The sequence below is a fragment of the Myxine glutinosa genome, chromosome 9 (genome assembly GCF_964187855.1).
Source record: "Myxine glutinosa chromosome 9, kmMyxGlut1.1, whole genome shotgun sequence".
Classification (NCBI taxonomy): domain Eukaryota; kingdom Metazoa; phylum Chordata; class Myxini; order Myxiniformes; family Myxinidae; genus Myxine; species Myxine glutinosa.
In genome coordinates this window covers 126,160,356-126,174,928 of record NC_136269.1, presented here as the reverse complement: position 1 = coordinate 126,174,928, position 14,573 = coordinate 126,160,356, and the positions used below count along the sequence as shown (strand labels likewise).

Here is a 14,573-nt window from a genome sequence, read left to right as displayed (position 1 = left end):
GAGACATGGAGACATCGAGAGATCTGAGAGAGGGCGAGGGCTTTGGGGGGGGGGGGGGGGGCATGGGAAGGGGGCAGTGGGAGAGGTATAAAACATATGGACACTGCCAGGACTTCCAGGAAAGAAGTTGGAATTTCAAACAAGGTGGATCTGGGGTGAATTAGCGGGGGTAGAAAAGATCAAGGTTTTGGATGGGGGAAGATAAGAGATGGTGGTGAACAGCTGTTTTAAAGACCTGGAGGGAGGAGTGGGATTGAAGGGAGTGAGGGAGTTTGTTCCAGAGGCGGGAGAAAAGAGGAATGAAAGAGTGAAGGTGAGCAGAGAGCCGAGATTTCGGCAGTTTAACCATCAGAGGGTTGCTGGCAGATCTTGTGCGACCTGTAGGAATATTTGGGGGACAGAGCACAGAGAGAGCTGGGGGTGCAAGGCCGGAGAGGAGTCGGTAGAAGACAGAAAGACCACCTATCTGCCTGCGGTGAGTGAGTGAAAGGCCCTCAGAGATAGCTTCATCGCGGGAGATTCCAATAATTCTGAAAGCTTTGGTTTCAACAGCGTGAAGCCGAGCTAGGTGTGAGGCAGGAGCACCGGCCCATAGGGGAGAACAGTATTCCATTGAGCTGCAGATGAAAGCCTTGTATGTGGTGAGGAGCTCAGGTGTGCCGAGGAAGGACTTCGCACGACGGAGGATGCCCAGTCGGCGACTGGCTTTGGAGGCCAGCTTGGAAATGTGGTTTTCCCAAGAAAGATCATGGCAGATAGTGAGACCCAAAATCTTGAGCGACAGAACTTCTTGGAGAGGATTGTTGAGAAAGTAGATGGGAGGGTTGTCCAGTCGATCTTTTCGGAGAGACATAGTAAGAGTGTGAGATTTGTCAGGATTGAAAGACATGTTCCACTTGTTTGACCAGTCTGTGATTTTGTCCAGGTCTTCAGAGAGTGATGAGGCAGCAGACTGCCGATCTGAGGGAAGAGGAATGGAGCGGCAGAGAGTGGAGTCATCAGCAAAGAGATAGAGAGGATTTTCGAGAGAGTCAGAGAGATCATTGATGAAGACCAGAAAAAGCACGGGGCCCAGAACACTGCCTTGGGGAACTCCAGCCTGAACAGGAAGAGGAGATGAGAGAAACCCATTCAGGGCCACACGTTGACGACGACTAGAGAGGAAGTCCGCCAGCCATGCGTGGAGATTTCCATGGATACCAAAGGAGGAGAGTTTGGTGAGCAGAGCGGGGTGCCAGACCGTGTCGAAGGCACGTGATATGTCGAGGGAGACCGCTCTAATTTCCTGTTTGGCATTGAGGACCTCCATCCATTGTTGAGACAGCAGAAGCAGCATGTCCAGAGTAGAGTGACCTGGTCTGAAACCAAATTGATGATCAGAGATCAAGCCATTGGAGAAGAGGAAAGATTTCATATCCGAAGCAATGATGGATTCCATGACTTTGCTGATAATTGGGAGAAGGCTGATTGGTCTGTAGTTGCTAGGATCTGTTTTTGCACCTTTTTTGTGCAAAGCGGTGATGTTGGCTGATTTCCAAGCAGATGGCAGTTGACCTTGAGCAAAAGAGAGGGTGAAGAGAACAGAGAGAGGGTGAGATAGAGCAGCAGAGCAGGATTTTAGGACCCGTGGGCTGATGCCGTCGGGTCCAGTTGCAGAATCAGAGTCGAGGGTTGACAGAAACTTTTCCACCTTGTCAGGAGGAAAGGACACGGAGTCCAGGAGCAGCAGGGTACGACTGGGTATGGTGGGTACAGAGAGGGATGGGTTTGGGACACAAGATTTAGAGGCAAACACAGAGTTGAGGCATTCAGCTTTTTCACGTGCGGAGTCAGCTGTGTAGCCGTTTGAGGTAAGGGAGGGGATGGAGGGGGAACAAACACCAGAAACGGATTTGACCAGACGCCACCAGGATTTGGAAGAGGGAGACAGATAAGAGAGTTCGGTCTTGAGAACGGAGAGATATTGTTTCCTGGCTCTCCTGAGGGTGGACACACACTTGTTTCGGGCTTTGTGAAAGGAAATGAGATTTCCTTCCGTTGGATTTGCTTTCCAGGAGACGAAGGCAAGTTGTTTCTGGGCAACAGCCTCACCACAAGATTCCGTGTACCATGGACGGGAGGAAGGGTATGACAACTGAAGACGAGATGGGATAAATCTGTGCATGAGAGAGAGCAATTTACTTTGGAAGAATTCCCAGGATGAGTTGATGTCAGAGGTGGTAGAGATGGGAGACCAGTCCAGATGATTGATGGCTGCTTGAAGACCGTGCCAGTTGGCCTGAGTGAAATGCCAGACTCGTCGACGCTGAGCAGGCTCCCTGAGGATGGTCAGAGAGATGTCCACTTTAACAAGGACATGATCAGATGATCCGATCGGAGCAGAAGAAGAGCAGCAGACATTTTCAGGGAAGTTAGTCATAACCAAGTCCAGAAGAGAAGATGTTCCGTTGACTGAGATCCGGGTCGGGAAATTAACAGATTGTGTCAGTCCCAGTGAGTCGCAGAAGTCCTTTGCTGAAGAGCCATGGCTGGTGAGAGAGGTACCCACACCCAGCCAACTGGCATGGTGACAATTGAAATCACCACATATGAGGAAGAGAGAGTTGGGATGAGTAGATAGAAGTTGGTCCATATCATCAGACAGCGAGATGTAGATGGAGTCATCACTGTTTGGTGGACGGTACAACACACATATGAACAAGAGGTGGGAGCGAAGGGGAAGCCGTAGCCAGAGGTATTCCTGGGGGTGAGGTGGAGAGAGTGCAGTGCAGGGCGAGTGAGGAAGAGAGTTTTTGATAAAGATAGCAACCCCGCCTCCAGGACGAGGCTCAGGTCTATCATACCGGAGGAGGGAGTAGCCCGGGAGAGATACTATGGAATCAGAGACATCATAAAGGAGGAAAGTTTCTGTTAAGCAGATCACGTCTGGTTTGACAGAAGCAACCTGTATGGAGAGATCAGTTAAGTTTGAACGAAGGCCCCAGATGTTTGAGGTCCATACCGTTAATGAAGAGGAAGGGGGAGCATCAGATACAGAACAGGGGGGAGGAGGGGTAGGGTAAGATGTGGAAGAGGTGGAAGAGATAGGGAGAGCTGTTGAAGGTGTGTCAGAGATTTCAGAATAGCTCGGAGAAAGGGAAGGATGGGGCGGACAAAAGGTTTGATGGTGATTGGGTGAGCCACAATGAGGTGTTATTTGAGGAGGGGGAAGAGCGAGGCAGAAGGTTGGGGGAGATGGAGGTGAGAGTTTGAAGGGGGAAGAAGCGGGGAGGACGCTTTGAGGAGGGGGAGTGAGAGGGGGGAAATTGAGAAGCAATGAGGGTGGGGAGATTTGAAGGGGAGTGGTGAGGGGGGAGTTTGGGAGGGAAGGGACAAGGGGAGGGATTTGAAAGGGATGGGATATGGGGGAGATTTGGAGGGGAGGGGTGAGGCAGGAGTCTAGGAGGGGAGGGGCGAGGGGGCGTCTTGGCGGGGAGGGGTGAGGGGGTAGTTTAGGAGGGAGGGGGCAAGGGGGGAGATTTGAAAGGGATGGGTGATGGGGAAGATTTGGAGGGGAGGGGTGATGGGGAAGATTTGGAGGGGAGGGGTTATGGGGAAGATTTGGAGGGGAGGGGTGAGATTGGATTTTTGAAAGTGTACGATTTATGGGAAACGAACATTTATTGCAAAATGAGTTTCTTGTGACCTTCGAGTTAAAAATACGTTTAAGGACGCTGGATGGAGGATGGAGTGCAGGAGAGTTTAGGGAATGTAGAAAAAAGGCACTATAGGAGATGGATATTTTTTTTGGGATGAATTGATTTGGTGAGCAAGTCGAAAGCAGCCTTTTAAAGAAGAAGAAGAAAAAGGTGTTATAAAATATGACGGAATACATAACTTGAGGGGAAAGTGTAAACATTGAAGGTTAATGAGTGAAAACTATCTGGGGAAATTGGGGAGAAACACGTGGTCGAAGAACGAACGAACGAATAAGAATGAATAAACGAATGAGAACAGAGAAGGAAATGTTGTTGTTTTTTTTTTTGTTTGTTTTTTTTTTGAGTTGAGATTTACACAAGGAAGTAGGCTATGGGTGAAAAGCCTGGGAATACAGAGAACGAAAGTTATCGGATCACAAACGACGGACCGCTGAGAGAAAAACAAAGCCTCAAGGTTGTACAGTGCACACTGTACAAGGCCTCAAGACACGACACAGCAAACAGACGATCAACTTATGAAAGATAAACACCGAGAAACAACCAAAGTTGCACACAATAACTTCACACACCGAAAGATAAATACAGTTTCGACAAAATACAATTGTGAACAGACTTAACTTCGAAAAACGTGGAGACCGTGTGGAGCTTCGAAAATCCCTCCCACCGTCTCCGAGATCTCGCGAGACCTTACATTTGAATGTAGCTGCCACACTGGTTAATGACCCTCTCAGACCATAAATTTTTGATGAACCCACTCAGCGCACATTGCACATTGAATGGAGTTCACTCCGACACCCTTCTTGCACACAGCACATGGCCACTTCCCAGTTCTTTCCACCTCAACACATGCTTTACCACTTGCCATCACCTTCAGACCTTTTGTCTCCATACATTCCTTCCACTTGTTCATCTTTTCCTTCAGTCCATCCATACTTTCCGCAATCAACACCAGATCATCTGCACACAACAACTCCCATGGTAAACCCTCCTTTACGTTCTGAGCCAGCACCTCCATCACAGCGACAAATAGTAGTGGACTTAGTACCGACTCCTGATGCACACTCCCACCTTCACCTCAAACTCACCACTGTTCCCGTCCTTCGTCCTTACAGCTGTGCGCGCTCTTTTGTACATTGCCATCACAACTCTGATCAACCATTCCTCCACTTCTAACTTCCTCAATGCCCATGTCAATACTTCGCGTGGAACCCTATCGAATGCTTTCTCCAGATCAACAAACCCAAGAAACAACTTCTTCCGCTTCTCCATGTACTTCTCCTGCAACTGCCTCACAATAAAGAGCGCGTCTGTCGTTCCTCTTCCTGGCATAAATCCAAACTGCATTTCGTCGATGTTCACCTTCTTCCTTACCTCCTCCCCAACACCCTTTCCAATACCTTCATTCCATGCTCCAATAACTTTATCGCTCGGTACGAGCCACATTCCAGAGGGTCACCTTTCCCCTTGTATAGAGGGATGAGGGTACTCAGTTACCAATCCACTGGAATGCGACCTTTTTCACCACAAGATTACAGATCTCTGCCATTCTCTTCACACCCCAACTTCCTGCTGCCTTCAACATATCTCCCACAACTCCTGTCGGCCCTCCCGCTTTTCTACTCTTCATTGCTTTTATCGCTTCCTCAACTTCCTTCTCAGTTATCTTCTCTGTCGGTCCGAAAACTGGGTTACTCTCTATGTTGCCATCCCATTCATTCTCTGTATGCAACAGCATTTCCATATATCTTTTCCATCTTCCTTTAATTCCATCTGGGTCGACAACGATTTGTCCCACTTCATCCTTCAAGCAACTCACCCCCATCACATCACACCTCTCTTTCGCTATCTGCTTTGCAATCCTGAATACCGCTCTCTGACCCTCTTCGAATCCAAGCGTTCTCCGAACATTTTCCTACATGCCTCCTGCGCCTTTGCTACCTCTTTCTTTGCAGCCTTCTTGGCTGCCTTATAACTTTCATGCTCTGATTTTTCTGCACCCATACCCTTCGCCTTCTGCCACTCCTTGAACTTCTTCCTCTTCTCGTCAATCCTCTTTCCAACTTCATCATCCCACCACCATGTTTCCGAGTGCCTCGGTGGTCCTTTTGTCCATCCACATACCTCACCAACGGCTCGCAACAGACTATCTTTCATTGACATCCAACCACGTTCAAGCTCAACCACATCATCCTCTACCCTACTCAGCCTCTCTTTTAATGCCTCCCTTACTGTCAACTCTATCAACCTCCACACCTTCATTCTCGGTTGGTACTTCACCCGCCAAGCTCTCCTCGCACCTTTCACCCTTATGTCACAGACAACCAAGTGGTGCTCTGAAACAGCCTCCTCCCCCGGGATCAACTTTGTGTCCCGGAGGTGCCCCCTATCTCGCCTACGCACCATCAGGTAGTCAACGGTTGTCGTCGACCCACCTGACGTGTATGTAACAAGCTTATTATCCTGTTTCTGGAACTGAGTATTACAAATCAACAAATCAGCTCCATCAGCAAACTCCTAAATCCTTTCACCTTCTCCATTTCTCACACCATATCCGTAACCTCCATGAATTCCCTCAAAACCGTCCATATTCCTTCCCACATGTCCATTTAGATCTCCTACCACAACAACTTCCTCATCTTTCACGTTTTCCATCAGTTCGCACACCAGAACTTGTCCTCTTCATCGCTCCGACCAACCTGCGGAGCATATCCCGAGATGACGTTCACCAAGAGCTTTCCAATCATCATTTTCACCATCATCAACCTATCACTCACTCCAGTCACACTCACCACACTGTCTGCAAACTCCTCAGAAAACAGGACACCAACACCATTCACACCCTCCGGGCACCCTTGCCACACAAACTTGTATTTCTGTCCCTGCCTATAGGCTATGAGCCAAGGGGGTTTGTTCGGTACCATACAGAGGCTCATTGTGATTTTTAGCAAGATATATGTCCCTAGATATGAAAAAAAAGTGATAGCAGTGTATAACTCTCGGCCATCTCTGTGTTATCACCCGAAATATTATTATACGCCTGCTTCGCTTCGCCAAAAAATGTGATATTTGCTAAAATTGGAATAAATATGTTTTTAAGGACCACAGAGTGCCAATAATTTGCATACTGGATGCCAACTAATATAGTAATAGAAATATAGAACATTTGTGGGGGTTATTTATCAAAATATTGATATAATGACAAAAAATATGTTAAATTTAGTGAAAAAGTGGTCGAAATCGCTTCGAGTTCAGAATTCACATTGTACATTTTTGTCAATATTTCAAAAATGAAAACTCCAGAGTAACATTTGACCCCTCAAAATCTTCGCAAGGAACCACTGCATTGGAATATATCATTACTTTGTAATATGGTGGTTGTTTGGGGCACATATTTTGGCAAAGTTCAAAATATGTTCAACCATACCCCCTAATTTTGATATTTTGGAACGAAACATAGCTTTTGAACATTTTAGGTTTATTCATCTACTACTTTTGGTATCTCAGTGTAATTTTTGGTATTAGCTAGTATCCTAAAGTAGGTTTGTAACATCAGCTACATTATATTTCACAATGCATGCAAACTTGCTCCACACTCTAGGTTTATCATGATCTTTCGAACAAATACGATCTCGATCTCGATCTCGGCACTCTGTGGTCCTTAAAAACATATTTATTCCAATTTTAGCAAATATCACATTTTTTGGCAAAGCGAAGCAGGCGTATAATAATATTTCGGGTGATAACACAGAGATGGCCGAGAGTTATACACTGCTATCACTTTTTTTTCATATCTAGGGACATATATCTTGCTAAAAATCACAATGAGCCTTACTCCATCTGTATGGTACCGACCGGTCAATTTGGGGGGTCTGGCTCATAGCCTAAATGGATGATTGGAATTGAGTGAATACAATTACGATTTTGAATTCGTAATTGTATTCACCCAACCATATGGAACTTCACATCAGGATTTAAATATTTGTTTCTGTCACGAATGTTGTTAAAAGTTTATTTTTTATATTAATATTATTTAATTTGTGATTGGAGTTGTGCTGTTTTGAATGAAAAAAGAGATATCGAGTTCAAGCGAATGACGGAATGCCGTGATGGTTTCTACTTTCTAAACGTGAATTCGCGGATCGCCATGTGCAGATTCGCCATTGACTGGGTACGGAACAAACGCACCCGTTTGTTTGCGAACGGCTACGTTTTTCATGGAAGTCCTTCACGAACTTGCTGTCCATGTCTGACGTGCGACTGAAGGTGCTACGGGAATGTGGAATTTATTGGTTTCGTGCTTTAGCATTCGTTGTTTCTGCATTGTCTGTTTGCTTCTGGCCTCCCACCCGTTCGTAGCGTGGGCACATTGTTAGTTATAGTAATATAGAACAATTTAAGTATACTCGTACAGCTTTGCCACTGTTGTAAAATCTATGGGAGGGTGTTAAGTGAAAGTACTTTGTGTTTTTCGTCGATATGACAGACGATGGAGAGAGATAATGCGCCACCTGACATTGAAAGGGCTCTCACTCACGGACGCCGTCGAGCAGCTGACCTACTCGACACGTTGCTCACAGAAGCGACCAACCTGGATGGGCGAGACTTCTCCTGTCACCTGCGGGAGCTGCAAGAACTCCACAAACGGAGCCTTCACCGACTGGGCCTTGTTCAGGCGATGCTTCCTCCTAGAGATCGGGCAATGAGCCCACCCGAGTACAGGTGTTGCCTTTCGGATGAGAACGGGATGGCACCTTGCGGAGGGTTACACGGTCAGACTACGCATTGGGAGAGCTCGAGGTTAAATTCACAGCATTTTGTAATGTTCACTGTTTTAATTGAATCGTTTTTGTGCAACATTTACCTTTTCCACACAAAACGTGATTTTAAGCGAATTTTGCGTTCTCTCTCTCTCTCTCTGTTCAAACAAATGTCTCCACTTGTACTCGAAAGAGTCATTCTACTTCAGCTACGAGTGTGGGAACTTCTATCCAAATCAGTTGTGCGAACTAGAATGGAGAACTGGTCTTTCTTGTAAAGTCATGTTGGTCTGCGTTGGCGGACAGGCAGAACAAACAACAGGCATTTTAAGGCCATTTTCCCTGCAAGAGCAGGGGTTAGCCTTGTGGTCCCCATGACAATCTTACAGGATTAAATACAGATGATACAAATTAAATTAATTAATTAATTAAATTAATTAAATTAAATTAAATTAAATTAATTAAATACAGATAAATACAAATATGCGGACAGGTAGAACAATATATTAAATCAACAGAACATTGATCAAGGTAAGCATCCCGCTTTAGGAAGCAAGCAGCTTGTGTTTCGGCTATTAACCCTTCGTCGGAGCGAATTACCTCTTTCTTTTGCTTTGATGAAGGGTTGATGCCCGAAATTTCAGCTCCTCGTTGCTTCCCACAGCAGGTAGCATTCCCCAATCAGCGTTTCCATTGATTCCATCCAGTTTAGGAATTAAGCTTCCCCTATAGGATAGAGGGAGACTTGTACTGTTGTGGGGTTTATTTCCACAATTGGTGCCCCCAGATTTTAATGGAGTTTCTAGATAGAACTCTTGGAGTATTAAACCACCATTTAGAAATTATTTGTTTCTTTTCTTTCTACACTCCCGATTTCCGAGGTGTATCGATTTCCGAGGTGTATCAATTTCCGAGGTGTATCGATTTCTGAGGTGTATCGATTTCCGAGGTGTATCAATTTCCGAGGTGTATCGATTTCCGAGGTGTATCCATTTCCGAGGTGTATCGATTTCCGAGGTGTATCGATTTCCGAGGTGTATCGATTTCTGAGGTGTATCAATTTCTGAGGTGTATCGATTTCCAAGCTGCATCTCAGTCAGCTGAGACTTTCGGAATCAAATTTTACATCAATAATGCGAATAGAAAGAATGCGGGGTCGACATGTTTTTATTTTTTTTCCTTCATTTTAAGGTCATGACCCAGTTATAGACATTTTAACATTTTCACCATAACTTGACTGAGGTTTGTCTGAAAAGAACAAAACTGCACTCTCTAGATAACCAAGAACAAGGTGCATTTATGCTGAATTTACATGATTGTGCTCCGCGTTAAAGGTCAAGGTTCACAAAGTATGCAGGATTAACTTTTTTTTAAAAATCTTGACCCAAATTGAAGGTCATGACCCGATTATAGACATTTTAACATTTTTCACCATAACTCTACTAAGGTTTGTCCGATCAGAACAGAATTCCCCTCTAAACATAGCCTTGACCTAGATGAAGGCAAATTACCCTTGATTTACATCATACCCCTCAGAGTTCAAAGTCATGGTCAAATGGCAGTCTGGAAAAAAACAAAACAGTTTTTGTCATCGCTCAATTCTATCAATGCTGAATCTCAAAGACCGCTTGGCCGTCCAAGATGTTTTTGCAACATAATAACGTACCTGCACTGAAGTATTTTTTTCAACATTTGTGACCTCACTTTTTCAAGGTCATATGGCAGTCCAAAAAAAACATGGCCATTATTGGATTGGGAGCCAAGGGTAAGTCACAGGTGATCGCCAGTGGTAAGCTGGGGGAGGCTTACCCTTGGCGATCACAAATACATAGACTTTACAATTCCTGCATTGCTGGTGTAAAATGATGGCTAATTTGAAACTACAGTCAAGAAATTTAACATGTTTGTGAAATCCACCTGTGTGCGCACTAGTTAGTCCTGCGGCAAAGTCTCGCCTAACTTTATGTCTTGGCAGGAGAGCAACGAGTCCAAGGGACAGAGAACTCGGTGGGACTAAGCAACACCTGCGTAGAGAATCGCAATCTGATGACTCGGCGGTTGAGAACTCGAGGCACGAACCTATCGATAAGGTGGCAGATTTCGATTTGACACCTCTCACGGAGAGGCTGAGCCGAATGTGGGATGGTTTCTCAGTGACCAGCTATACCCCACACATGATGGCACCTCTAGTGGAAGACACCACTATTGTTTGCTATGGTGCACAGGTAAGGACGTCTTGATAGATTCACACTGACTTTATTTGCAAAGCAACGTCTATTTATTCTACCAGGTTGTGGCTTCTCTGCCATGCGTTATTTGCATGATTGAAACTGCTTCGGCAGCACTAACGCTTTGTAACAGAGTATATACAGTCACGTGAAAAAGTAAGTACATCCCATGTAAAGTTTTGACTTTTTCAACATATTTCAACATACAGCTATTTGATCTTCATTTCAACAATATTGATAGATAAAGGTGATATAATATAACAAATATCATGAAAGATTAACATTTTGTAGTCCATTGTATAATTTAAATAAACATAAATGCAAATTTCGCATGTGGAAAAAGTAAGTACACCCCTACATTTATCACTACTTCAAATACCTAAAATTAGAATCAGGTGCACCAGCTCAGGTGCAAATGATTTGGACATCGTGAGAGAGGATCTTGGAGGAACCTGTCTTATTTAAACCTCAGACATTTCGTTTGGTTTGCTCTTTGTTGTTGAAGTGTGCGGCGTCACCATGCCTCGATCAAAAGAGCTCTCTGAGGCCTTCAGAAAGAAGGTTATAGATGCCTACGAGTCTGGGAAGGGATTTAAAAAGATCTCCAAACAATTTGAAATCAATCATTTGACTGTCCGGAAGATCATCTACAAGTGGAGAAGATTCCAAAAAACTGCCAACTTGTTCAGGCCAGGCCGCCCCAGCAGGTTCAGCCCGAGAGCAGACCGCAAGATGCTGAAAGAAGTCTCTAAGAACCCCAGAATGTCATCACGGGACCTACAGGTAGCTCTTGCCACTGTTGATGTCAAAGTGCACGAGCCTACCATTAGAAAGAGGCTGCACAAATTTGATCTACATGGGAGGTGTGCCACGAGGAAACCTTTGCTGTCCAGAAAGAACATCAGGGCAAGACTAAAGTTTGCCAATGAACACCTAGGCAAAGACCAGCACTTCTGGAACAATGCGCTCTGGACAGATGAGTCAAAGGTAGAGCTATTTGGCCACAGTACCAGAAGACATGTTTGGCGAAAACCAAAGACAGCATTTGACCACAAGAACCTGATACCAACTGTAAAGCATGGTGGTGGAAATATTATGGTTTGGGGCAGCTTTGCTGCATCAGGGCCTGGGCAGCTCACCATCATATAATCCACTATGAATTCTTCATTGTACCAGAGGGTGCTTGAGGATAATGTGAGGCCATCTGTCGGAAAGTTGAAGCTCAACCGAAGGTGGACCTTGCAACATGACAATGACCCTAAACATACCAGTAAATCCACCAAGGTGTGGCTGAAAAGAAAGAAATGGAGGGTTCTGGAATGGCCAAGTCAAAGCCCGGATCCAAATCCCATCGAGATGTTGTGCGGGGATTTGAAACGAGCTGTGCATGCAGGAAACCCCTCAAACATCGCACAGCTGAAAGAATTCTGCATTGAGGAGTGTGCAAAAATTTCTCCCAGTCGATGTCAGAGACTGGTATACAGTTATAAGAAACGCCTACTTGAGGTTGTTTCTGCCAAAGGGGGCAATACCACCTATTGGAGCCAAGGGTGTACTTACTTTTTCCACATGCGAAATTTGCATTTATGTTTATTTAAATTATACAATGGACTACAAAATGTAAATGTTTAATGATATTTGTTATATTTTATCACCTTTATCTATCAATATTGTTGAAATGAAGATCAAATAGCTGTATGTTGAAATATGTTGAAAAAGTCAAAACTTTACATGGGGTGTACTTACTTTTTCACGTGACTGTATATATATATATGACACACCAGAATCAGAATGTACAGTATATAGTACTGTGCTGTGCAAAAGTTTCGGTTATTTTCACTTTTGTGGTGCTATTCCCCATTTAACACTTGTGGGAAGTAAGAGGTATGCAATGTAGACAGATAATTCAAGTTTGTGTGAAAGTAAATTTTATATCACAGTTACCTTGAAATCGAGAAAATAGATCAGAAAAATGTAATGCTTTCTTTTTGCTCTACATATTATATTATCATGAACAAGTAATATCCACTTCCCACAAAGAAAACTAGGAGGGCACTCGGTAGAGCGCATAACTCTGTCAGGTTGAGCAGTTTATGTTTTGAGGACCACTGATAGGCCGGATCTGCATCTGGACCTTGATCAAAATCTCACCTTGTTATTGTCACCTATTCCAATCCTCCACCAAGTTCTGTCCGAATCCATGCATAACTTTTTGAGATATCGTGCTATATGTCATTTTTCTACGCCCATTAATCCACCCCAAATCCATCTTCTTCAAATTCCGTTTTGTTTCCTGAAAGTCTGTGGTGTCCATCTTGTTTATCCCTTGCACCCTGCCCCAGTGCCCCAGTCATGTACAGGAAGCATGGGTAAAAGAGTGAGTGCACTCAAGAAGGTAAAGGGCAGACACACAAAGTATTAACTGATTCTATAAAATGGCACTGCCCTTGTTATTTACTGAAGCAATTTGTTTCATGCGCATTGATGAAAGCTTGTAATTTACAATAATAAATACATATGACTGTTGTGAATTTCCCTTAAGTTTGAATATCATTGGAATAACCCAAACGTTTGCACAGTACTATACATACATAGTACATACATAAATACATACATACATACATACATACATACATACATACGTACATACATACATACATACATACATACATACATACGTACATACATACATACATACATACATACGTACATACATACATACATACATACATACGTACGTACATACATACATACATACATACATACATACATACATACATACGTACATACATACATACATACATACATACATACATACATACATACATACATACATACGGTGCCTTCAGAAAGTATTCACACTCCTTGACGCAAAGATGATACAGAGTTCACATCAAGGCATGTGAAAGACTGAGAACATGAGGCAATAGATTCTGTGGTCCGCGCATAAGAAGTCCGCGCATGAGATGAAAATTGAACTCTTTGGTCTGAATGCAAAGTGTTACGTCTGGTGGAAACCGGGCACAGCTCATCACCCATCTTACACCATCCCTACCTTGAGGCATGGTGGTGGCAGCATCATGGTATGGGAATGCTTTTCAGTGGCAGGGACTGGGACACTTGTAAGCATAGAGGGAACAATGAATGGAGCCAAATACAGTGAAATCCTTGAGGAGAACCTGCTTCAGAGTGCAAAAGACCTGAGACTGCGGTGAAGATTTACGTTCAAACAGGACAATGACCCCAAGCATACAGCCAAAGCAACACTGGAATGGCTTCAGAACAAGAACGTGAAAGTCCTTGAGTGGCCCAGCCAAAGCCCAGAGTTGAATCCCATTGAGAATCTGTGGAAAGACTTGAAGATTGCTGTTCACCGATGCTCCCCATCCAACTTGACAGAGCTTGAGCAAATCTGCAAGGAAGATTGGGATAAACTACCCAAATCCAAGTGTGCAAAGATGATACAGACGTACCCAAGAAGACTCGATGTTGTTATGCTGGAGATTGAATACTTAATGTAAATTAGATATTTCTGCATTTCATTTTTAACTATTTTGCAAAAATTTATAATAAAAAAAATCCACTTTAACATTATGGGGTATAATGTGTAGATCAGTGACAAAAAATCTCATTTTAAATTCAGGCTGCAAAACAACAAAATGTGAAAAAGGTCAAGGGGGTGAATACTTTCTGAAGGCACTGTACTGTACATACACGCACACATGGTGCATCTTTTGGGGGTGTCCAGATATTACCATACATAATGCATTTTTGGCAATTTTCGACCCCTCCCCACTCAATGCTTTGTAACGGTGAGAAAAGACACCCTCCCTCCAATAATGACATAATCTTTTGAGACAACCACCCCTCAACCTCCACCACCACCTCAC

At 44.1% G+C, this 14,573-nt stretch overlaps 1 protein-coding gene across 1 annotated transcript in view; it reads left to right on the top strand.

Annotated features, from left to right (window-relative positions):
- The window catches only part of FAM161A (FAM161 centrosomal protein A), a 29,920-nt gene that overhangs the window by 8,758 nt on the left and 6,589 nt on the right, over positions 1 to 14,573 (top strand). The window contains exons 3-4 of the mRNA XM_078784887.1: positions 8,182 to 8,495; positions 10,431 to 10,680. Of these exons, the coding sequence (XP_078641013.1) occupies positions 8,185 to 8,495; positions 10,431 to 10,680 (561 nt within the window). The 5' untranslated portion in view covers positions 8,182 to 8,184. The remainder of the gene's footprint in view (positions 1 to 8,181; positions 8,496 to 10,430; positions 10,681 to 14,573) is intronic.